The sequence below is a fragment of the Diplotaxodon limnothrissa genome, linkage group LG1, assembly GCF_057381915.1.
Source record: "Diplotaxodon limnothrissa isolate DT_005_m linkage group LG1, D_limnothrissa_male_GT1.1, whole genome shotgun sequence".
Lineage (NCBI taxonomy): Eukaryota > Metazoa > Chordata > Actinopteri > Cichliformes > Cichlidae > Diplotaxodon > Diplotaxodon limnothrissa.
In genome coordinates, this window is record NC_140596.1 from 19,593,843 (window position 1) to 19,620,763 (window position 26,921).

Here is a 26,921-nt window from a genome sequence, read left to right on the forward strand (position 1 = left end):
ACATCAATGAAAATCAGTTACATGTATTTTAAAACACATCTACTCCTCTTTTAGCAGGTGAGAGTAAAATGCTTTTAAGAGGTTAAAGTTTTTTCACGTTTACATCAGTCAAAGGTCGACATACAGTGTTAAGTCATATGAGCTAAAATACAAACAAAGACAATTAGAAATCAATCTTAATTCAGAATTAACATTTCATCCATTCGTGTCTGAGGCTGACGACATCAGTGGTTTTGAATGAGCGAACGTGCTCGCACAAATTCTAACAAGACAGTGACACATGAGGTTTTGACGATCACACCGCACAGTACAGAGAAAAACTGTCACCCAGCGGGTTACAAGCTGCTAAAGGGCTGATTGCAAGTGCGGCAACTGAGTCTCTGAGCATCCAGCATCTGGTGGTGAGAATCGGGGTTGTAACGGCTGGGACGGGCGTCGTTATTGGGTTTTGAAGTCAGAGCAGCCTCCCCCATCGTCTTTGTGAGTGCTTTAGTGTAGTTAGTGGAGAAGGTATGGAGTACTGTGGGAGGGGGGCAACACAAGTGGCGATACCTGGACTGGAAGCGGCTGAATGTCCACGGAGGGATGGGAGGCAGTGAGTGGGTACAGCCTGGAGTTATCATGGATATAAGTAGCTCTGATGGGTCGTGGTGTGACACCATGGACAGACTGACAAAAGCTTGTCAACAATGAGGAAGACACTACCTCCTCCTCCCTCCCCACTCCCAAAAAAAGTGTGGCTGCCTTAAGAGTTCTTGGCGACCATCTTTATTGTGATGGTCTTCACTTCTGAGTACTCCTTCAAGCCGTTTTCTCCCCTGAAAGAAGAAATAGAAACATTTTGTTTAAACTCGAATGCTGACAGCAACATTGAATTACAGTGTACACACTGCTGGAGGCCCTTGGAGCAGGAATATTTCCTCTTAGATAGCGATTTACATCATGTTAAGCTTTTTTGGAAAGTCGGCTTTCAAAACACTAAGTCAGCAATACTAGTGTTGCAACTAATTTGTGTGTATTCAGCGGGCAGACGACCAAGTCTTACTCACATTTCACGTCCATTGCCAGACATTTTATATCCTCCAAATGGACACTGTGTGCTCAGAGCGTTGAAGCAGTTTATCCTGTGAAATACACAAAGCATTGATCACTCTTGATCAGTTGACTTGCAGTTTACTATAAAAATTTTGCACAACTTTATCCAAAGCGTCATTTGGGAAGACGGATGTAAAATTACATTCTCATCATCACAGCTATTTTTAAAAACCCCTGAACTCAATAACAATTATTCTTTTGCTGTTTAGCAAACACAGTTAAAAAATGTCAGGTTCTATATCTGTAAACGTAGTGATTACAGCTGCTGTAGCTGCAGAAACAATGCTTTGAAGTAACTCGAAAATATGAAGTAAAATTATTAAATATTTCAGCGATTTTTTTCCTTCTCATCCTTCTGCTGAAAGACTTTGTTCTCGTGCTTCATCACTTATGTCCTTGTTCTTCTCTCGCCAGTTTTTTGAACCACATTCAGCTGATCGCTCTCTGAGTCTTCATACACCCCCTGTACAGTACCCCCCAATTTCTAGATTGTCCTTTTAGTCTCAAACATTCATGCCATTTTAATAGTTGCACTACTTGTGTTTTCTTTTTCCTTTCTAGCTCAGGTTTTTGTATATTTGTGTGCCTCCTCATACATGACTTTTCTCCCCTCTTTTGGAGTCTGTCTCTTTGCCTGAGTTGACCACCTGCTGAGTGAATTTCTCAATGTCTATGATTAAAGTTCTGGATCTTACCTATTACTGATGTCTTGTGATTGGACTCATAAATATAATGTTTATAATTAAGGATGGAGCATATAATATCCTTTCTTGGTTACAGAATAATTTATGTGGCATTTGTGATGAAAATTGCCCGATGGTGATTAGGTCAACATCATTGATGAAGGAAGAGTTATTAAAATAGCTAAGCATAACAAGTGACGCAAGATTTCTGGCAGCTATCTATACTTCTACTCATAACCATTTGTAAGTAATTAAAAATGGAAACTATTGCAGGTTAACTCAACAAGTAACATTTACTATTAATTTCATTTCAGTTGTCCTGTCCTGGAACATTATTTCTGATATTTTCTCATCATATCTGAGCTTATGGGTGGATAAAAGGGAAGAAAAGCTTTTCTTTGTGGCTACTGTAATGATTCTAAATCAGCAGACTGTTAGTTAAAGCTTCGGGAAAGTGGCTGATATTTCTCACATGAAAAATATTACTGAATGGAGCTGAAGAAGCACGGCAGATAGAGCTTACCAGACAGTGCCAGCCTGCATGGCTGTGGATATGGTCATGGCTTTGCTGATGTCCTTGGTGAATACAGCGGCAACCAAACCATAATCTGAGTTGTTGGCTCTTTCTATCACTTCATCAATTGTTTTGAACTTCATGATCTGCTGGACTGGCCCAAAAATCTGTAGAAATATGGTAAATGGTAAGCTAACATCACACATCAAAGAAATGAGAATACACAGACTCACTATGAACTTCAAAATTATTAGTTATTCTTAGGTAAACGCATTTAATTAGGGACTTAATTTATGTATCACCATCCTTTTTGGTACCTTTTTACATTTTTTGACAGCTTTAGTGACTCTTTTTTTCTCCAGGTTAGAGAAACAGGTTATTAACAGCCTCTACATTTATTCATGAACTGTTTTGCTACCTCTTCTATTGCAGCCCTTAAATCAACTCAAGATGCATTAGTAGTGCTGGAGTCTTTATCACTATACCTCTTCTCTGGCAATGCGCATGTCATCTCTGACGTTAGAGAAGACCGTAGGCTCAATGAAGAAACCTTTCAAGCCCAGAGCTTTGCCTCCACACTCCAGCTTGGCCCCTTCGGTAATGCCGATCTGGATGAACTCCAGCACACGGCTCTGATGCTCTCGGCTGATCTGTGGAGGTGGAGGACAGACTTACTCCCTTATGACAGAAAAAATGAGCAATATATGAAATTTACAGAGCAAATGATAGAAAAACCGATCACAGCTTCTGATTCTGTGCTCCTCACCTGTGGTCCCTGCTCAGTCATGGGGTCAAAGGGGCTGCCAACTATCCTCCTCTTTGCTCTCTCCACGCTCCTCCGGACGAACTCGTCATATATGGGCTCCTCCACATAGACGCGAGAGCCTGCCGTGCAACACTGGCCTGCGTTGAAAAACACACCCTGGTGGGCTTCTTCTACAGCCAGATCCACTGGGGAAATGGAGAGATTTGTGCTTGTTAATAACTAAACAAAAGTAGTATAGAATTATAACCATGAAGCTACTTATTAGGTAAAAAAAAGACCTGACTGGTCTTTAAAAGTGAAACAACGCACAAATTAAATATCAATAAAGACAGAACAAATTTATCTGTTTATAAAAAGCAATGTGTGCAATGTTATTGGAGCTATCCCATGCAAATCTGACACCTGACACCTGAGAGACAGGATCCCGCTGTTGTGCACAAAGGGTTAATGGACCCCTGTGATTTATGGGTCTCGGCCGAGTCGGGGTCCATTCCCTTGATTTACAGGCCCTAGTGTGCCCCTCTCACGGCTGCTGAAAGCATTTGAGACGCTCTGCAACCCCAGTTTGGTGAGACACTTGGAGTTTATATGAAACCCATCCATCCAGAGGTTTTCATAGCACTGCTAAGCCCCGAACATTTTAAGGTTCTCAGTAAGGGTGAGAGCTGTGAGTGCTTTTCTAAGAATATGACACACAGCTACAAAAAAAAACGTGATTGTGACAGACAGACATTGGGTGGGAGGGGGTCAGGTAAATGAAGTGACAAATAACAAAATAACAAAACAAAACTTACAATCAGCATCTGCAAATATTATGTTGGGATTCTTTCCTCCCAGCTCCAGCGTCACTCTCTTTAGGTTACTCTTCCCAGCTGCCTCTTGGATCAGCTTGCCGACCTAACAGAGGAAACAGATCAGAGGTTTATTCGTGGCGATGCAAGGCTCACAGCCAGATCAGTAAATCAGCTGGAACCATTAAATATCTTAAATAGGCTGGTTAGCTCCTAACAAGGAATATACTGGTAGGCCACCTGAAACATGAGTTCTGCAAACACACAGAAAGAATATCTGTTACAGGCTTTTGGCGACAGCGAGAGGAAAACAAAATGATGTTTCTGCCGGGAAGAGTATTTGATATGTGCCGTAGGACAGGAAGAGGCAACCACAAGGTGTGTGGGTGGTGTACTGTGATATAACACCGAGACGGGATATTCGGTATGAGTTGGGCCTGGTGTGACGATATGAAAGACGGCAAGGGATTTGTGGTGTTTTATCTCATCCTTCTATTGCCCTAATTTCCACTTTACTCCTTATCAGGAGCGATGATATCAGATGACCTAAATGAAGAATAATAAATTACGGATTGAGGAATAACATTCCTTGATAAAGATCTATTGCTCAAGAGAATCATGTGTAAAATTCATCCTGGGGGAGAACGTTTTATTTTTATTTAGTACAAATCATTAAATCTTTGAAAATGTTTTGAATACAAGCCATGAATATTTTTTTACTTGAACCTTGTTTTTCTCTGTAATACATCATTAAATAACATCCACACTTCTTTTTGCTACATTACAGGCTATGCATAGTAAGATATTTTAGAAGCAGGCTAAGGTAAGAAGACCAAGCAATACCCTTGTACCTCCACCAATCACCAGTAAGCCAGTCAGGGAAAAGATATTTTTCTCTGGTGACTGGAGATTTAGTGAAACTTGAAGGCGATGAGGTTTTTGGAGGCACGTGACCATTAACCACATAACATTAATATATTCACTGTTTGGATGTGTAGTAAGCTTGGTGGCAATGTAGGATCGCTTGAATAAGGCATTAGTCTCATAGACCAAGAAACTAGTTTGCAAACATCGGAGAACCACTGGTCATGAGGAAAAAATTTGTATTCCCTGACTGCTTAGGAGTGGTTGGATGCTGATGGCAGTCACTGGGAGATGACTGATAAAATCCCAGTAATGCAAGCCTACATGCTCCCTAGCAAAAATATGTATTCTACAACTAGTTAGCAAAAACCTCATTGTGATTGCTTTGGCTGTTAGCATTTTGCTGCAGTTGTAGTTTAAAAGAAAGCATTGTACTTGCATATAAACATTGTCCAGCTAGTGTCTGAGCTAATACTGAAACTGTGAAAAGTATGACACAAACCAGAAAAAGAGATGCTTAAATTTGTGTCTTAGCATTGCAGCCAACCTTGTTAAAAAAGCTCAAATTAATTTTTCTTGTTTACAATTTTCAGTTTGTGACACACTTTTTTAAGTTTTACTAGTGCTTGGCTAGTGGTCAAAGATATTTTGAAGACAAACATGATAAAGCAAAGGCAACACACTACTTGCTTTGCTAGCAGATTGTTAGTGTTGCTGGTAGATTGCCACTAGAAGATTGCAATCACTAGGAGGTTTTTGTTGCATACTGATTAGTATGGTTTTCAGTGTGATTATTTGTCCAGGTTTGTACTCCACTTTGGTGATTGAAATTTTTGTATTTTATGGGCCTCTGCTTGTTAACTGCTCGCCTAGCGGTAGTGTTGCTAAAACTGCTAAAAGTGCGACACCAACCAGGAACAAAGACCATCAAAGTAAAAGTTGAGCACTTTTTGAAATCTTCTGGTTCCAGTGGTAAGGTACAACTTTTACTTTGAAGGTGAGTGTTCTGCCTTCCCAGTTTGCATTGCATTTTTCCCAGTTTTACTACCACTTGGAGAGCAGGTGGTAAGAGTTTTTGTTGCAGCCTCCAGCAACCACCGCCAACCACTCAGGGAATCCAAATAAGATTTCAGGTACCAAACAGGCGACATCACAGTGGCAACGCCCACTCATCATACCATCTATGAGCTTATGAGCAGGAGAAACTAGCTTGAGCTAAAGGCAACAGAACTTTGTGCTAATATGAGATTAAAGTCATGGCACATTTATTTGTTTAGGCACTTTTTCAATTCAACTCAACGTGTTTTAAATGAGACACAAAACAAACATATAATGAGGCAACTTAAAAAAAATAAACATGACATTTAAATGAATAATTAAATTGGTAAAATAATAAATACATGGTGGGATTCATCACTTTTGGACAGAGCCAGGCTGACTGTGCACCTCTGGTTACAGCCTTTAATCTAAACCTGCTGCTTTAAGACTAATAAAGGCAGTTGCAGTAATACGTACTCGACATGAAAAGATACAGGTTAAAACTGCCGGACGCTATTTGACCCCCTTGCCAATTTCGGTAAACATGATTTTAGGTTGTGAGAATGAGTCACCAGTTTTTAATCAATATTTTTCACTGTTCTGACACGTTGCAATAACTGGACTGATAACAAGCCTGGAAAATCCCATACACCACCCTCACAATCCTACACCCTAAACAAGTATTCATCTTCCTGTTACTCATACTGTGTCTTTTATAGATAAAGAAGAAGAAAAAACCCCTTAGTGTCCAAGTCCCCCCCCCCCCCCTTCTTCAAACCACCCCTAAGAAAAACATCTTCAAACATGTTAAAGACTCATTCTCTTGCTCTTTTCTTCTTCGCTCTACTTCCCATTATATACTGAAAGACTAAGATCAGAACAGCTGGGCTGCGGCTGGTACCGAAGCTGCCTAAATACAACACAAAACTTGGCTCGGCTTCATTTTTCTGATGTGTTTTGTCTGTCTTTGATCAGAAACATAAAGTGGCTGACTAAGGGGAGTTTAGCATGTGTTTATTCAAGGGTAAAGGAAACACACTGGGCTGCTAGACTCCTCCGCCACATGTGAGTCAGTGAGAGATGAGCTGAGCTCCTAAAATCCACCTGTAGCTACTCCAGCACCTTCAATCCTGTCTGAGGAGATGAGGTGCTTGCTAGGATCCCACCATTGCTACTACAGTGCAGTGACTCACTGTCTGGGCATCAGCAGTCTCTGACAGTGCTGGCTCTTTTCTCAGTAATTGACTCCAGTTCACACGAACATTGAACAGACATCCTACACACACAAATAAGTAAGCTAAGAACACAAAGGATGCTGTGTCCACAATAGCGCATTTCTGTTCTGAACTTTTATTTTAGGAACTATTTGCGTTTGCCTAGAAAAGGTCAAATCATGTGACGATACATGTACGACTCAGGGAAGGACACATAGTTACTGTTATCAGCCAATCAGAAGCCTTGGAATGAATTAAGACAATGCTAAAAAAAAACCCAAAAAAACCAAAAAAACCAAAACAAACTGCAGTTCCTCTAGTGGCCACTTGAGGCTGGCTTCAAAAGGGAGTGAGTCTCATTAGACTTCCATGATAAAATGGCCATGTACAGCATTACAAAGCATGTTTAGCTTGACATAAAAATGTCCCTGTGCTTTACAGATAGCCATTCAGATCAACTATAAGTAGAATGATTTATTTTTTTAATAACTGATCTACCTGCTTAACTGAGTTAGGGGTGTGGCCTTATTAATTAACAGACAGCTTTCCCAACACATTTAGCTGGAGCTGACTAGCATCTACGAGGCCTCACTTTTGTTACATCCAGCCATTAGACTGGGCCGGTATTGCCGTAGGTGAATTTTTAATTGATTATCTGACTAACATTAGGGCTTGATGTGTGGTCAAATCATCCCAGAAGTTATGTGCTTTGGTGAGTGAAGTTCTGGTGTTTTATTAGTTCACTACTTGGGTTGCTTATTCACAAGACACCACAAAAGCGGATAAATCAATAAGTTTGATTTGCCAGATTTTTATGCCAGATTCCATTCCTGACACAACCCTCCTAGGGATTTGTGTCCCTTAATCATTTGACATGTGTTAACCAATACAGTATGAACACTACGCTTGTAAATTGCCTTAACATGCTTTGCTGATATGTGCTTCTGTGTTTTGCACTCGAGTTCATGGATAGGTGATAAATTAGCACGCCACTTGTTTATTCATATAAAGTAACTTCTTCCTCCCAAAATCCAACATGGCAACAGCCAAAATGCTAACAGAGTCCACAATACAATTTCTGAATGTGGGCACATCCATGCTTTATACAGTCTCTGATCAAGAACTACTCATGGGTGTCTGATCGTTTCTAATATCAGTGTGGTCTAGTCTCCAAAATGTAGCTAATGCAGTGTTGCTGAAAGCTGCTAGATGCTGGCTCCAAAATAAATGTGTCTCCTGCTTCAAAATGGATCCGTTTTTTCCCGCAAAAACTAGATCACATTAGTTTTTGATGATTTCAGCTGTACAATCTAATGTGTGTACCATTGGTCATTTTATAAATTACTGCTGTGTTACTAAGACTGGTAGCTAACGGAAGGCTGTAACGCCCGGCAGGAGGCGTTGATTTACAGCTGGCTGACAGCTGTTTCAGAGTTTCTATTTAAAGAGTAAACTTTTTTTTCTCCAGACGCACACTTCTACTACTCTGTTTGTATTTAAGGAGACTTTGATATGATGCAGTCATGCATTATTTTGGTAATGCTTATCTTTAACACATTGTGGTTAATGTAACTAATACCAGCATGGGCTAGCCCAAGGTCCTGGCTCCACACAGACAAACTCTGCAATGCTGTGGCCATTTTTAGGAACAATATGGTCTACAGCTGTGGTTTGAGCTTAATGCTTATGTCAGCATGGACACACACACACACACACACACACACATGCACACAAACACACAATATGATATTAACATGCTTAGTTGGGTTGGGCAATATGTAAATATTTTCCAACGGCCTGCCGTCAGTCCTACGACAGGCAACTGATGATATATTTGTTAAGGGTTGTCTGTGCAGCAAGTGCAGGGAGCAGGGCAAAAGACTCCCGACACCCTTTCAGCAAATGGAAGCATTTGTTTGTGAAAATATTTTTAAAAATCACTATTTTGGGAATATTTTGGTTTTAAAATGGAAGAAACTAAAGGTCCTGAGGGAGTGATGCCTCCGCTTTGCAGCCTATAAATGAACAGAGGTAAAGATTACAAAGGCTAATAAATGAATAATGTCATTTATGAGACTTTTCAGTACTAATCGATTGGACAGCAACCACTACCTGCAATTACTTCAGTCTGGTCCCTGTCATGACTTTCTAAAAGTTAGAACCATTGGTACGAACACCAACTGTTTCCATATCACGTAGACAATAAATTTACTGGAATTTTCAAGAGGACAGACATAAATCACACAACATAATAATATTAATTATTATTATAATAACAATGAACCCCACAAACAACTGCATAACCCCAAACCTTAGCAGATATAACTGTAACCAACAGTTCTTAATATATCTGAAGCTGAATTGTTCTCCTGCCCAGATGCTAATGTTGATTTTTAAACTGAGACATAAATGTGTGTAACAAATTCAGTTCTGCAAGTTATCCAGATATTTAAAAAAATAAACAAAAAAATCCACCATTGTTTCATAAAAAGAAAAAAACCCAGCATATCACCAAAGTCATTTAAAAATGTTTTGGGGAAATTTCAGTGTTGAAGCAACAGACTGGTCAACTCTCACAGCTGTTCCTCGAGTCCATTAGCGTCACTTAAAATCCGCCTCATCGACATCCAGGATCTTTGAAATGCAAACAACGGCGTACACTAATGATGATCTCTCCCTGTGACATTCACGTTTACATTTTACAGGAATATGTCTACTCATGTGCCACTTAATTAGGTACACTGGTTCAACTGCCCCTTGCTCATGCTGAGCATCAGAATGGGGAAGAAATGTAATTTAAGCGGCTTTGAAGGGCGTATGGTTATTGGTGCCAGGCCGGTGTGACTATTTCAGAAACTGCTGATCTACTGGGATTTTCCCACACAGCCATCTATTTTACAGAGAATAATCTGAAAAAGAGAAGATATCCAGTGAGTGGGAGTTCTCTGGGTGGAAATAAGTTCAGAGTGGAATGGCCAGAATGCCAGCGCAGAATCGCTAAAGCGCACAGCACGCAGATTGGCTTCAGCCACACCGGGTGGCACTCCTGTCGGCTAACAGCAGTTAAAAACAGGAAGGCTACAATTTGCCTGGATCTCAATCCAGTACAGCACCTTTGGGATGTGGTGGAACGGGAGATTTGCATCATGGACGTGAAGCCGACAAATCTGCAGCAACTGTGTGATGCTATCATCACATCAACAAAACCCTAAATCCCTGAGGAATGTTACCAACACCTTGTAGAACCTATGCTATGACGGATTAAGGCACCTCTGAAGGCAAAAAAGGTCCAACGAGCGAATGTCTCATTGTTCCAGTCGGTTTTGCTTTCATTGCTTTTATCTGTGACATCTGTACCTGTATGGGCTTATCAGGGACTGCTCCAATTACACATACTGTACACATGGCGCCTCCAACACAATGCAGGAGTCAAAACAAATATTACATAAGGCCGTGTTATTTGCTAAAGATAGGTGTAAATTACAGGATGGTCACATAAAAATATCACTACAACATCAGGACTACTGTAAATGGTTTTAATACAGGGGTTAGTCAACATGGAAATGACAGATGTTTATAAATGATCTGTAGAAAGGGATCTGCCGTCACTCTGGCTGTTCTCGCTGACTCCAGGAATCTGTTCAGACCACAAGGCTCAACACCTAACATGGTATGTCCTTTGTCTTCCTATTAACTGCTTCCCTGTTCTCAAGAGCTGTAAGGGTATATCCTGATGGTGAGCTAAATGAAAAGCGGTATGGAGGTGCATTAATACCTCAAAGACAGCTGAGGGAAAACAGACGAGAGGCAGTGTTTTCAGAGAGACCTGTTTGTATACTCTCGACAGCGCAAATATGTGCATGTGTGTGCGATAAAATCAGAGCCCTGTCATGAGGAGTAATGACAGGGTGCGCGGCTTATGTAAGACCCCATTTGTTTGTCATTTAAACTTCAATACAGGCACACAACATCCCCTAATTACCCAGCCTGCTCTTATGCTCTGCACATGTTGGTCACTGTGTCAACTGTGTTCAGTGACAAAAGCTAGCAGTAGGCAGATGCTGATCTGAGCAGTTCCACTAGAGAGAAAAGTACCTCGGTTGATCCTGTGAAAGCCACTTTGTCTATGCCCATGTGTGAAGCAATTGCAGCTCCTGCTGTTGGCCCGAATCCTGGCAAAATATTGATGACTCCCGGTGGAAAGCCGGCCTGTCAAAACAATATGAGAGGAAACAAGCTTTAGCGGAGATGACAGCAGAGCCAAGCAAAACCACAGGCAGTGTGGGGGAATCCGGACCCAACCCAACCTCCCTACAAGCAGAGAGCAGGGAGAACATCAAAAAGGCAACAGACAGATAGTCTCCAAGAAGAGGCGAGGCCGGAGAGGACAGGGGAAAAATAGAGAGGATGTAGACACTTAAATTTGTCCATTATTTGGCTTCAATACATTGCCATGTCAGGCTGTGTTGTTGAACTTACTCATGTGTTTATCCTTATTGTACACAGCTGCACTCACTACAAAGAGCTCTGGTTTGGAATTTACTCGAGATTTATATCAGCGTGTTTAAGATGTTCAGATTTTATTTTATTATTTTGTGGAGTTTTCGGCACTATTGCCAGGAAAAACTGAATAAAGAAAAAAGAAAGTTGACACCAGAGCATCCCTGAATTAATTTTTCTAAAGCACTTTTATGTTGACTGTCACATCCATACTTAACATATGAAACTATGTGATTATATAACATTTGTTCTTGTGATCTCTCTGAATTCATAATAAACTGATATCAAATTTAGAAATAAAAACTTAAAATAACTTTCCTTATTAGTCATTTAGCATTTTAGCTAGTGTGTGCATCATTAGGCTCTCATCACTCTTCATGCTATTGTTAAAGTGGGATTATTCAATGTGGTATGATAATGCTGTACTTATTACTGCTAAAATACTGCCTGTATTATTCTCAAAGGTTGCCATCTTAGCAGAAGGTTAGGGAGTACATATTTTAAGTCTGTACGAGGGAATGCTAATTCTAATTAGCAACCGAGCAGCAGGTGATTTTTAGCAGACCTTGACATTATGGGTGTTTTTTCTTGTCTATGTATTAATGTTTAAATATTGTTAATAATGTTCCCCGTGGAAGAATTTAGTATGAGTGGTTACATGTTAAGTTAAGCTGTAAATGTCTACAAAATGGCACAGCTAGCTTGCTAACCACTGTGAAATGCTTCAGTAGCCATTTCTGCTAAGTACATAACCTAATTATCATGAGACAGCAGTACTGTATATACTTCATATACTGTTTATATATATATATATACCACATCCATACTTGCTGAAGGATGTGAGACACATTGTTAATGCTGCTCGAGTACTGATGACACAATGATGACACAGCTCCTGGCACAAAGTTTTTGTGCTGATGTTAAAGCAAAAGGAGGTTTTGCTGTTTGTAATTTGACATTCAGGGACTATTTTCCCTTAGCACTTGGTGCTGCTGCTCTATAACTTTATGTGGTCTTTGATTTCATGGCTGAGTTGCTGTTCTTAGTAAAGCCTCCCGCATTGCAGTAATTCCCCTTTCAGTTGATCGTGTAATATCTAGGAGGGTAGAAGTTTCACAAACTGACTTGTTGCATAGGTGGCATCCTATTACAGCAAAACGTTCAAATTTAGTGAGTTCTTTAGAACGACCCAGTCTTTTACAAATGTGTGTGAAGGCAGTAGATGAAAACATTGGAATTCAAAGATTAATAGGTTTGACCCAGTACTTTTGTCCATACAGTGAATATTGAATTGAGTTGAATTAGCTGTATTAATATTAATATTTGGATTTTATTTTGACTAAACTACCAGAGGTAGTAAACTAGAGACACTAGACATGTGTTTAGTTCTGCATCAGATAATTATTTTGTATTTCTGACACTTAATTATGTGACAGAGACCAACATGAAGGTTTTTAAATGCAGCGTGAAAGCTCAGCAAAAATAGATATTCACAATATTAATCTCATTATTACTGTTTCTGCAGCATTTCCCACCAGACAGATGCTAATTCTGAGCTTTTTTTTTTTCATTAAAATAAAGAAAGATTTTAAATGTTTCATTTTTATCATCCTTAATTAATTTTATTGTTGTATTAAGAGACTAAAATGTGTATGTTTTAGATCATTAAAAAGTTCATTTGCATAATTGAGGCAAACTAACCATTTCATTTTGGCTCTATATTGGCTGGAGATAACATAAAGGCCAAGTCCTACTTCACTGACTCTGAGATGATGCACCAAATCGATGTGACACTTCACTAAACATCTGTTTTTTATCGCCTTTTGGTTACATTAACATTGAACTGTCTAAATAAAGTGTTGGCCAAAGTCAAAGTGAACACTGTGTCCTTGGCAAAATAAAATCTATAAGTGATTCTGTTTCAGTTAGTTCAGCACTCATGCTTGAAACTGTGCGTGCGAAATGTTTGCTGTCGTCATAGTGACTCTGTCATTTACCTCCTTGATTAGAGCTGCCATGTAGAGGCAGGTGAGCGGCGTCTCCTCAGCAGGTTTCAGGACGACAGTGTTTCCACACGCGAGTGCTGGGCCCAGCTTCCATGCTGTCATCATCAGAGGGAAGTTCCACTGTGTACAACACGCACGCGCACGCACACAGACACACACACAAACACCGGAAAAAGACATCATGCATCTGACACACTGGGTGGTCACAAGTCAAGTTCAATAACTCATCGCTCTTAAGTCACTCACTCTCATTTTCACTCTGTCTAAACATAGTCAAGTGAGAAAATGTTCTCGGCACTTGTACAGTATTTTCTCTTCCCACAGTATTCTGAGAAAGTCGGGAAATTGCAACACATGTGCAATAGACCCGTATCACTGTTCAACACACAGGCCTGTGTTATTTCTGCTTTGCACAGGAGCCCATGGGGCTCAACACAGAACCACACGCTTTCTGCACTCTTACACAATCAACAGTGTCTCTTTCTCCTTGATCTTTTCCTCCTTTCTCATCATTCTTCTTTCCTCAAACACACTCTGTTAAATCCCTTAGCTCATTCTTCTGCTTCTCACTTCTTGTTCCCTTTTCCTCAAAGCCACCGGCACACTGGAGGGGGTGGGGTTTGGAGTGGTTGCGGGGGATTACCGGTAAGATTTAAAAACTGTGGCTGACAGGGAATTACTGGAAAATTCAGAATGTAATTCAGTACTTTTAGACGCAGCTAACTCCATCTTTTTTATTTTTTCTTCACACTTCCCTGTCATGTTTGCATGTCACTTTTCAGAAAAGTTATACTCACAGGGACAATTTGTCCACAAACTCCAATAGGCTCATATCTGGTAAATGTCAGATACTCTCCATCTGTAGAGGAACACACATGAGCAAAGAGAGAACTGGGTTATTTATTCCTAGCTTTAACACTTTAACAAATAAGCACTTAATAGGAAATACTAAAAAATCCCTCTAAACACATGAAAAACGTCACCACCTGACTCCCCTGGTGTTGTTGACTCGACATGTTAATTTGCAAATGAATCCACATTCCTTGTTCCTTGTTGCTTTACCCTGGTGAGAGATTACGTTTCCTCCAGCAGCACAGGCATGTGTGTAACTGTTTTAGGTCATAGAGATGGGTGTTATGCTGGAAAGGTTTGCTCATTCCTCTTGCATTACTTGAGTAAAAAGGAGGTACTTGCTGAGGGTGTGCCATGCTTGTTCATTTTTCAGAAAAACAATTCATATTGAGAAATGTGTGTATAAATTTGTTACCACAGTGGTCAGCTGATGATTGCTTAATGTTGCACTTGGACTGGAAGGATCAGTGGGGGGATGACAAGTTAAACAATCACGTTGACAACAGATACAAAACTGCAGTAAGATTCCCATATTTCAACTTTTTCTTTTTTTTGTCCGTGTATTCCAGTGTGGATCTTGCAAAACTGCTATTGTTTGTGGAATGAATCTACAAACCCAGTAGGCATGACATTTTCTGGAGGAACTCGAGTATCTGAAGCCTTGTTTGAAAGAATGACGCCTGCACATGAATTATATTTCAATTTGGCACAGGTGGTGTAAATGATACCAAACTGTACTGCCAAAGGTGCTGCACATAATGACACTCCCCATTCATTTCATGCCGTCTCTGATATAAATTTAACACCACAGTATCAGCATAACAGGCAAGACAAATAGCTGCAGAGGAGCAGCTCATGGTAGCTGTGTTGCGCCTCATTCTAACAGGTGAACAAACATGATTACTTACATCATACAGGCTACAGGAATACCCTTATTTATTTACTCTGAAAGCCTACAAGTGGAATAAAGCTTAGACCAAAGCCCTGGGAAAACGCTCGCCGTGGTTGGTTTGGCAGCAGCGTACAAGAGAAGCTTTGAGAGGGACAATACAGCGGTATCAGGATGTTTTCCATGTCCTCTCAGTCTCTCTCATTCTTTTTTTTCTTCCTTTTAAAACACACAGCCAACTTTCTTCTCTTCCACCCTCAGATTCAGCTGCTTTAGAGGGGCAACACTGGCAGCTGGCTCTAATGTGTTTAGATTGATTACCAATTTGTTACCTTCACCCGCTGAATGTAAGCTTAGCTTTCTGCAAAACTCTGAACACAATGAAATAAAAAGAGTGTTTTGTTTTACTAAAAAATGTAATAAATGGTGATGTCAAATAGAGACACCCCCCCCCCCCCCCCCCCCAAAAAAAGATTAAAATTTCCTGTACTTGTAAAAAGCCTTGTATTAAAATATTGCAAGAATTTATGCAATGATCCTAGTCAAAGGTCTCTAAAGTAGCTTAAAAGCAAAAAAAATTTATGTTGCACAACTTAAATCCCTATATTAATTGTGCATTCTCATGCTCCTCTTACAGGGTTCCTATATTATAACATAGTTCTCCTGACTGTCCACATGCTTTTCAGTCAGCGTAGGAAAAGATTAACGGAGGCTACAAAGATTTTTTTTATTTTATTGTTCTGAGTGTTTTAAAATCATGTTTATAGCTGCTTGTTGTATATAATAAACACCGATTTTGGTACCTATGTACAGTGGAAGCGTCATGGTATTAATACTTTTAAGGATCTCTATAAAGATGGCACTTTCTTAACTTTTTCAACATCAACAATTGTTTGAGGAATTCTGTATTGAAACTTCAAGCTGATGCAAAGAGCGACGTGTTGCATTCATATTGAATTGATTTATCAACTACAGGTTGCCACGCCCTAAGGCATATCTTTCATTATCATAGATTTTCTCTAAATGGGAACTAAAAATGACAAAATAAACATCATGTTGCAATCTTTAAGCGTTTAACTGGTTTATTAATCAAGGAAAGTGTTTACTGAGGTCAAAGAGCAGATCATAAAGAAAGTGATCTTTCTCATACACTTCTATACAGTCAGTCTTCTTTTTGCAACCAGAGGAGTCGCCCCCTGCTGGCCATTAGAAGAAAGAAGTAGATTTAAAGATCTTCCACACATGCTTCAGTTTTTAAATCCTGACTAATCATATATGTTAAGTTTGCAATTTCAGTTGAGTGTTGTTGCGTTTTTTGTTTGTTTTTTGGTACCAAAAAGTCAGAGGAACAAACACAAAAACACAAACCTGGCTCTTTCTTTAATACCATCTGACTAATCCTTTCTTTAACTGCTAGTACCCTTCATCTCTCTCAGTCCAAATGGCTCTTACCCATTGGAATGGAAGTACCATGGATCTTGTCGGCATATCCAGCAAAGTATCTCAGTGTCTTTATGGTTCCTTGGAGGTCCACAAACAGAGTGGGCAGGAAAGGCTTTCCACTGTCCAGTGACTCAATAGTCTGAAGAGAGACGAGGGACAAATATGTGATATAACCTTTTGATCTTCACATATTTCCATACTGTTTTCTATCTTTTACACGCACCCATGGGTGAAATGTGACACTAAGATAACACTTAACTACAAATACGGCAGTAATATGCTCGCTTTAGGACATTTAAGATAAGATAAGATAAGATAAGATAAGATAAGATAAGATAAGATAAGATAAGATAAGATAAGATAGAACTTTATTAATCCCTCGGGTGGGTTCCTCTGGGAAATTCGATTTCCAAAAAAGCACAGCACCGACAGAAGTTACAGAGTTACAGAATATTATATATATACACACACACACACACACACACACACACACACACACACACACACACACACACATATATATATAAATACAGAGACAATATAAATAAAATATACGAAGGGGATAAATAGAATTTGCATGTATTTGTACTATCAAGCACAAAAGCAACTGTAGATCCTTCTTTCCAAAAGGCATAAAATGCATTTAATAACATGTGAGGAAAAATAAGAGAACATTCCCAGTATTTGTCCACTTACTGCTAGGTAGACACTGTCCCTCTCCACCAGGTCAGCCAGTTTGGACAGCAGTCGACCCCTCTCTGAAGCATCCATCCTTCGCCACACAGAGCCCAAAGAAAAGGCCAGGCGAGCTGCCTGCACGGCTTTATCAATGTCAGCCTACAGGGGAAAAAAAACATGTCACTTCATGATCTGTCTCTGCATTTTAGCAGGCCTACATCTGACATAGAAGTGTATATGCTGAATGCTGAAGATGATTTGTCTCATATTGTGCTTTTGCTTTTCTTTAATATTTCAGATCCAGCTATTTCACTCATGTATGACGGCTAAAGACTAGACTCCAGGCCAACACTATTGCTATACCTGTTTAAGCATGCAACGCATGTACCAAAGGATAGCGTCCTTACTGCAGGAGCCAGAGTTGGAGTTCATTACAGACCATTTCCTGCATGTTTTCACTCTCTCCCCACTTTCCTACTCTCTGCACTGCCCTATCCAATAAAAAGATGGTTAACCTTTTACAGGGCACTCACTAAGATACACAGAAAGTCTCAACTTTAACCCTAAAGTGTGACTTTTTTTAATCTTTGCGATGCAAATGAAGTGATATGTTTCCTGATTATGGGTAACCCCCCCCCCCCCCCCCCCCCACCTTTCATTGTTAGACTCTCCAGCGCTGAAACCTAAGTACAGAGAAATTCATTATTCTTTTTACTGTACTACATGTATTTAAGGTAGCTCCATTATGCTTTTCAAATATATATACTGTTACATGCTCACTTTAAACATGGCTTAAGTTTCAGAAAATTAGGTCATCATGTATAAAAGTAATCCCTGTGAGCCAGAAACTCCAGACCTCACTGCATGCTCAGTTTACACCAGCTTTTTTTTTTTTTTTTAACTCTTGGCTCTGTGTGATGAGAAAGAGAAAGAGAGGGCATCCTAACGTTTTCATCTCAAAGTACTGTACTGTGAGTACAGAGGCCACGCTGGCAGCTGTTCAAACCCACTGTTTGTGAGAGACAGCCAATCAAAAGAAAACTGGCTTTAAGTGGGAGGGGCTAAACTGATGAACTAAGGGAATGGAGCAAGGCCAAGTATATGATTAATAAAGATAACACTGAACTATGAATAATTTAAAGCTACTCTTTTAAAGCCCAAGAATAAAAATATGGAGCAAATGAATTAAGAAAAACTTTAAGAATAATTTGTTATTTCTAGCTGCATTTATCTCTTCTGTGTTTGCACATCATGTGAATGTATCTGCTGAACATCAAGGGTCTTGTTGAGGTTTTACTTTCTGCTCATGTTGCTTTCTGTCCTTTGGGATCATCTGCCCCACCCCATGAGGTTCACTTGGGTTACCCTCCCACCTGTGTGTGTGTGTGTGTGTGTGTGTGTGTGTGTGTGTAGTTCTGCCTTTATCTTTTCTGTCTTTTTTATCTTTTTTTATCTTGTATATTGTCTAACATCCACTGAACGCTTGCTTTTGTTGTTTAAGCCTGCACGCTAGTCCAACATGAACAAGTTAAAAATTAGTTTTACCAATAAAAACTTCTACATCCATCAACAGTAATGACTTTAACCATTTACTTGGTTTAACTATACTTATGTAATGTAATACTTATAATAATACTCCACCATAAAACATTGTATAACATTTACCTTGTCTGCTTCCTGGACTTCACAGATCTGCTCTCCAGTAGCCGGGTTGTAGACAGGGAAGACCTTTCCACTAACAGAGTCCTGCCATTCATTGTTGATGAAGATCTGCAAAAAAAGAAGAAGATAATTTGGGCATTTTAGTAAGAGATATAACCCATTTTAAATTCATTAAATAGGCAAAATTATTATTGGAATGTATCCTTTTCACACGTAGCACTGAAAGCCTGAAAAGGCAGTTTCCAAACATGCTAAGCATGAGCGTGCAACAATGGCTGCTCTTTTTTTAATTTAAAAATATTTATATTATATTAAGTAATGCGTTCATTTCACCATTTTGCTGCAGCTATGTGTTTGTGGACTGCGAAAGAAAAACAGCTCTCACGCAGCGACACGTCCAGGGAGAATCTCTGGAAATCTGGACACAGATTCCTGTCTGTTCAGCATTGCTCTCTAGGGAGTGCTCCACCATCCAGACAAAGGGGGTGGGTGGATGTGGGGGTACAGATAAATCCCAATCACACACTCGACCCCCACCCACCTACACAATCCGCCCCCCCACCCCCCAAGCACACAGACACACGTTTCACAACATCGCTGCTCGTTTACGAGATCATAAAACACGTGCTGCACTTGGTTTCTGTGATGCGTTAAAGCAAGTCTTCCGTTAAACAGCAAGTCCTTGGATTCCAACACGAGACATATGCAACATCTTTGCCGAGCAAAAAGAAAAATAAATGTTTACACAACTCCAAAACTGAGAGTTATGACACAGAAGTACATGTATGTGTCATATGTAATTTTAAACGTACCTCCAGCATATTAGGTCAGCGACAAAAACCTCCTTCCCCGCTGACATGTTTGGATTCATTAGGCTGACTTACTCACACTGTTTTTAATGGCTGTCAGTCTGCCTGATAGATAGAGTGCAAGGAGAACATCTGCTGGCACAAATCCCTCTGTGTATATATTCGCTCTTACCCTCCTTCTACTTTAGAGGAGTTCTGATGTACTGAGAGCAAACCTGAGAGCAGGGTTCAAGTATCCCACTGGCTGTAGCCTCCCTAAACTCTCCAACATGTTTACCTCCATAAACGCCGGGCTTTAAGTACTATTTAATTGGCTGTAAAGTGTTAGCTGTGTTTACTTTCGGGCTGGTATAAAATGCCGAAGTTCCTGAAAACCGTTGGAGTCACAGTAAAAACACATCACTCTGCCCCCCTCCCTCCCTCAATCCCTCCTCCGTATCATTCCCACGGCTCACTGGCTCATAATGTGGACTCTGCATCTGATTACCTCGCATTCACGTGTTTAAGGTGTTCAGTATCTCCATGTACCACTTCACAAGGCAAAAAAATACAGTACACGATCATTTTCCTATCATTCCTTTGCACTGCTTACCCCCAAACCGTCCCCCACACAAAGGCCTGAGTAACTTCTCCCTCTACCAGCCTGGTATTCTCAGGCGCCTACCATCAGAGGCCACCTTTAATCTGCTGCTCATTAAGAGCACTTCATAAAATTGTCAGTAACAATAAGGAGCAGAGGGCCAGCTACAAAAACAAAAAGTCCTGTAGAGCACTGAATTAGTTTTTAAATTTATAGGGGCCACTGAAGTGGGGCGCCCTAAATCAGAGGAGCCCCCTGACAGCCTCAACAGTCCGAGCAAGAATGCAGACCATGGGTAGCTTTATGCATGGCGTAACCCCTCTCACAAGATGCTGCTAAAGGAGAACGGATGAAGCACGACAACAGTGGAGCAGGCCCCACCTAAATCACAGCCAGAAAAGGACAACTGTCAGACGCCGTTTGGCTCAGCCCTCTCGCTGGGCTCGGACTGGTGTTAGACTTTTGTCTCGTTCCATTGAGAGACTTGATTAAGATGACAGGCTGGAGTCGTAAATCAACTCTCAAGGTTTCTTAAAATTGCTTTTAGGATCATTTGGACGAGGGGCAAAGAACGCAAGGATGAAAAAGCAAGTGCAAGGGTTCACATTTTCAAATGACTAATTGTGTTTTCTTTCCCATTCCCTGCGGGGTCGTTACTATCACTTCACATGATAGGTTCATGTTTATGAAAGTCTGTGCTGCCATTCAGGGCCTAAAATCCCAAAAGTGCACGCAAGATGAAAGAAAATAATTAATATGGATACAAATAATCCCAGGTTTTATTTACTCTATATTTCATTTTAAACTAGAGGTATGAAAAACTCTTTAAAGATCTAGTTCTGCAGCTTTTTATACAAATGGGAGAGAGGATTAAAACTGAGTCCAATATATGTTGCTTGAATAATAACGAGGAGGCCTGATGTGGATGAGTAAGCCTATAGGTCAGGGCTTTCTGCATGGGTCACAGAGCAGCTGCAAACATTTAGCAAATCTCTTGCTTTTCTATAAAAATCGCCGGTCCCATCATCCGGTACGAGCCTGCGAGGGATGGGGATCACAAAAAGATGAGGCACAATATAAACAACTACAATTTAAGATTGTATTTTTTTCAATTCAGCTTTAATTTTCTGTAATTACAAAAAACAACAACAAATAAATTAACGTTAAAATCAGGATTTGTTCATGTTACACAAAGTTTAAAATGTAAACGATACCGACTTTTCCTTTTTTTCCTTCTTTTTTTCCACGTTAATAAAAACTTTGTGCGGTATTTGTGTCGATTCATTTTTTCGGAGTGAACTGTAACGGGAAGTATGAAATGCCAAAATACTTCATGCAGCCAACAAAACATCTGTTTGGCTCTTTGCTTCTTCTCACAGCTCACATGCTGAAAGAATATGTAAGGCTACTCGTTTCTCGTCGGTTGGACAGAGGGGGCGCGGGGGTTTAGGGGCGTCTGTGTGTGTGCGCGCGCGTGTGTGTGTGAAGGTTTACATACGTGTGTGTTTACACACAACACGCCAAGATTCCACAGCCAGATGAATCCTACGGGCACCTGCAACACTCGTCTGCGCAGGAAGTTTCATATCCTCCCCTATCACAGGACCTCTATTTCCTTTCTGGTTTTGGATGGTGTTCAAAACTCTTATAATTACTACTGTTACAAGTGAGTGGAGAGCATGTGAAAGTGGAGACCAGCTGGTATTTTCTTTTTTTCTTTTTTTTTCTCCTACTCCTCTCCACATGTCTGACACCGTGGAGCCTTCATGTTTTTCATTCACACACCCAGAGACAATGCCACCCTGCCCTCTCGGGTTTGGCGAGGGCGGCCTCATTGTCACTGCCTGGCAAACGCCTTTGTCTTGTCAATTTGAGTAGGCAACTGATAAAGGCTGTTTGTCCTGACAACGACGTTAAGCAAGAAACAAGCTTAACACAACGCACACCTTTCTAATAACATCCCCAGAAGTGATGCTGGTGCCAGTGTGACAACGTTTCTGGGCAGATTTATTCGGCCGGCAATGAATCCCAACACTAACGCTCAATTTTTATCAGACTCAATATGAATATTATTTACTGCAAAACCTAGAAGAGCTTAATCTGCAGTCCTAATGAAAGACAGAGCAAAATAAAACAAAGGAAAAAAAACCTCGAGACCATGTGCGGCTTAATTTCCATGAATCAACAATAAAACTGACCTCTCCTCTCACTCGTGGTGTTTTTTCTACCATTTGAGGTTTGATGGGTTTCCTGTGTACTTAACCACTCTTTATATTTCAGGTCAAGGGAGGTTTTAAAGAACGTTTTAACATAGTTTCACTCATGGGATCACTGGACAAGGAGGAAGTAATTTATAAAGAAATGTCATGCTTTTTTTCCACGGACAAATAAACATCTAGAAAAGCGGTCTCTGCTGTGTCGTGTTGTGCTCGCCGGCGAAAAAGAGCCCATTCCAACAGATTTATGAAGCCAAGTGTTTTTCATAATGACACCGTAAGGATTTACACGTTTTCTTGTCAAGAGGGCCGCAGACTGAAGGTATGGGAAGTTAACAGGGTAACCTCGCTGTCACTGCTCTTCCTTAAAAAGTGATTAAGAGACAGGGGACATGATGTTGACGTGTCTGCTAAGATGATAATTTACACTCGCTGCACAAGCAGGCATTTCACACCAATGGACACATTAATGGCGGTGCACACGTACCCTGTCACAATCAAAGAGATGTGTTTTAGAGAGTACGCAGCCATGTGTGTGCGAACGAGGAGATTGTGAAAGCAAAGGCACAGAAAGGAGGGAGGGGATCTTGCTGTGCTCGTTGTGATAAATCATTTAGTTGCACAGTATCCACTAACTTTGCCTCTGTTTGATCTTGATCGCGGTAAGATGGTGGTTTTGAAGTGAAAAACTCCAGAACTGCAGGTCAGACTCTGGCAAGGCAGGGCCACTAACCCACACAGTGAGGCAGGGTCATAATTTACACCCCGGTGGACAGCACCTAGCATCGGGGAGCCCCAAGCCTCCATCTGTACTATCTCAATCAGTGACAGATTGATGGAGTCTCTTATTCATCCACACTGAGTGGATGTCTGTGCATAGACTGCTTTACAAATTCATGGGTCTTCATCAGAGGGGCTCTGCACAGGTTCCTATGGTGAAAGTGCACTAATGCCACCACGAGTAAAGCAACAATGAAAATTTATAACTTGATTAGATTAAGAGATCTGTAACTCAGACGGTGAACAAGGCCACTGAATCTGGTCCTTGTCAATTCTTCAGATGCGTTCTCACTTTATTTGTGCTATGAACGCAAATACAAAAGTGCATTTTTATCAGAAGCTTAATATTAACATTTGTGGAGCATTCTTGTAGTTTCTAGTCTCTAATAAAGTCTCTATAATATCAGAAAGACAAGACATGTGCAAACGTTTAAGAATAACTAAATAAAAATGTCGTAAAATACCTCTAAATCGTCTCTTCTCACCACATGTAAAAACATTTTATAGACTCTTCATCCACAGCAGAAGAAACAAAGCTGGGCCTTTCTTGTTAAATTTGTCCCACCGAGTGTCTGTTTTAACAAGTCATTACCACTCAACAGTGTGAAAAACCACAACAAAGCCACAAGTATCACCTGCTACAAAGAGCAGGGATACTTTCTCCTTAATTATTTATCAGTCTTTCTCCTCTCCACTTCTGGCACAAGTGGAAAATGTCAATAAATAGCTATCATCGTCCTCTTATTTATGGCTTCCGTTGTGGTAATATCAGGCTTTAAACTCTTTCTGTCTTGTAACCCAGCTGTTGGATCCTTTTAATAATAGAAATGTGGGGGTAGAGGATGGGAGGGGGTATGCTTTCTTTTCAAGGTTTTAGAGTATTTATTAAAACTACAAAGTCTCCTGAAGGTATTAAAAAACTATAAATGCCACTTTAATATGATTTGCATCCAAGCAGGAAGATATCTTGATACGATCACACAATTTCACTGTGAGTGGTTTGTGACTTGGTGAAAAGGACAAGGGGCAAACCTTGGCTGAACTATCCCTTTTGTTTTAATCAAATGCTTCCCTGTTATAGATCTGTTGAAGCACGATAATGGATCAGCATATCTCTGCTTCCGGAGTCATCTGATCTTTGCATTGCAAAGCAAAGAAAAGTCACTGCGATCAAAGTTTGATTAAAGTTTTTGAATTCTCATTAAGTTGGAAAAAGTTTCAGATGCCTTTATGTTGCAGAAAATGTGTTTAAAAATCATATTTGAGGGAAAAGGACTGCATCAGTGAACAATGTGGGCTGATTCCTTTGCAGTCAGCAGGGAGGAGAACAGGAACAGGGTGTGAGGAGAGTCCACGCCAGGGGTGCCCATAAATCAGGGCCCTTCTGCCCCCTATGTCCACCAAACCATCAGGGACTGGATGATCCAAATTCCTGGGGGTTAATTCACCAAGTCGCTTCCTAAATTTCCTCCTGTACACTGTTGTTTCCACTCCTTTAACTAACATTCTGCACTGAGAGGGAATGAAAAGCTTTTAGCAGGACAACACACACCATTGTCTTTACAGGGCAGCAGTAGTGTGCCCTTTGCACTTAAAACACTGAGGTATGTGTTAACGCAGAGCAATTATAAAAGCAAATGAACTTCCACCACATTATCATCAGCCTGTCCTCTGCACGAGATGCCCTTTAATCTTACAATCATAAAAACATTTGTTCTGCAGCTAAAAGACTGTTTTAGTAGCGACAAAGTGCAGCAAGACACAATCAGGCTGCTCAGACTGATGATCAAACCTCTGCTACTGATACTGTGAATTTACCTAAAAGTGCAGCAACATAAGCATGAATAAAAAATAAAACTGAAAGAATGAAGATAATCTAGACATCAAACCAAATCAAAACAACTCATATCATGCCAGTTTTTCATGTGACTCATCACTTGTGGTGGGTGAAGACTCACTTTCAAAGCCCAGAGGCTTAAAGTGACATCATCCGATTAATTAATGTTTTTTTGTTTTGTTTTTTTAAGAGACATCTATTTATTCAAGCAGGATTAAGCAATTCACCATATATATATATATATATATATATATATATATATATATATATATATATATATATATATATATATATATATCTTTAAAAAGAAAGAAAAGAAAAAGGAAAGAACAATAGAAAATATATTTTAAATAAATTTTAATTCTAAACTATTTCCTCACTAAATATGTTGTTCTTAGATAAAAGAAACGGAAACATTTGACCTGAGTGTGCTGCCATCACTCATGTCATTAATAGAAAAATGCTTAAAGATCAGGTAGAAACTATTTTGGTTGCGGTTTTTTTTTTCTTTTTAGCTGATGCCTAATATGATCCTGGGCCGTAATAATAACAGTAAATCGACTCAGTGAATATGACGAGAACACATAGGAAGGAAAATAAAAATAGACTAAATAAAAACCAGTGGTTCAATACATGGTTCAAGTCTCCCAGTATCATTATTTTATACCCCTTTAAAGTATATTTTATAAATTGTTTTCCCACGCTGTAACCTGGAATGAGGTTGGCCTGTGATATTAGGGATAATGTATTCCAGATGGAATAAATATAAAAACTACATTAAAACGGCGGAAAAAATTGGCCACGTGACTCAGTGTTGTAAAAGTTTAGCATGTGGTGCACTTCTTAAAACACGGTCAAACTATGACACGCCCTTTGTTAATACGTTGTTGGCGTCTACTTAAAATCATAGCCGTTGTGCACCATGCGCACTTTTAACTACAAGCAAAACCAGGCCAATTAACCATGTTTAATTTTTTTTAAGAACAAAAAGGCTGAACTGTGTTAGGAAACCAGTTGTGTTTCAAAACGCACGAAGCGATGGGCCTATCTAGAGAACACAACAATCTAAAAATATTAATAAAACGTGTTTTATCAGCCACACGCTCGTCACCGCTTCAGTGAGTCGCGCACGGATTGTTTAAGATTTAATGATCATCTCTGAGCGCGTGCGAGCGGAAAAACAATCTAATTAAAAGTTGCAGCGCGCCAGGTTTAAAGCTCTAAAGTTCTGCTGGATCATTTTTCATCACCTCTAGTCTGCTTTCAGCCACACGCTCTGACACTGAAGCTCCAGCTGCTGACTCACAAACTCGCTTTACTTCTAAAGATTTCCAAGTTTAGGTTTAAGATCTGCGCGTACAGGCTGTGAGTCGTTACGCGTAAAATAAACTCTGCTCGGTCGGCGGCGGTTTGTGGAGAGACACAGACCTTGGTATACTTGATCTCCGGGTTGGGCACCGGTGAGGGCATCAGCTGGAGCGATGCCATGAGAGCAGCGGGGTCGCTCTTCACCTCTCCCGGGATCTCGATCTTACTGGAAGTCATCGCGGCCGTCTCTGCGCTCGTCTTGCCTGCCTGCGCCTCTCTGGGTTTTTTCAGCACAGTTCTGATTGAGATTTTGGACTCCTTCCTGGGTTTATAGCCAGGTGTCAGCAGCGGTTCATTTTCATTGGGTAAAGAAAAGGGCTGTCCTTTTGAAAAATA

At 40.2% G+C, this 26,921-nt stretch overlaps 1 protein-coding gene across 1 annotated transcript; it reads right to left on the reverse strand.

Annotated features, from left to right (window-relative positions):
- Nucleotides 1-4: 4 nt before the first annotated feature.
- Nucleotides 5-26,834, reverse strand: aldh1a2 (aldehyde dehydrogenase 1 family, member A2). Its single transcript, XM_085374740.1, has 13 exons — nt 26,646-26,834; nt 18,999-19,103; nt 17,352-17,492; nt 16,665-16,794; nt 14,269-14,330; nt 13,463-13,591; nt 11,061-11,174; nt 3,853-3,955; nt 3,059-3,243; nt 2,778-2,942; nt 2,302-2,459; nt 1,050-1,124; nt 5-818 (listed from the first exon to the last, which is right to left on the reverse strand). The coding sequence occupies exons 1-13, from the start codon at nt 26,760-26,762 to the stop codon at nt 746-748; spliced, it is 1,557 nt and encodes a 518-aa protein (XP_085230866.1). The 5' UTR covers nt 26,763-26,834; the 3' UTR covers nt 5-745.
- Nucleotides 26,835-26,921: the final 87 nt, after the last annotated feature.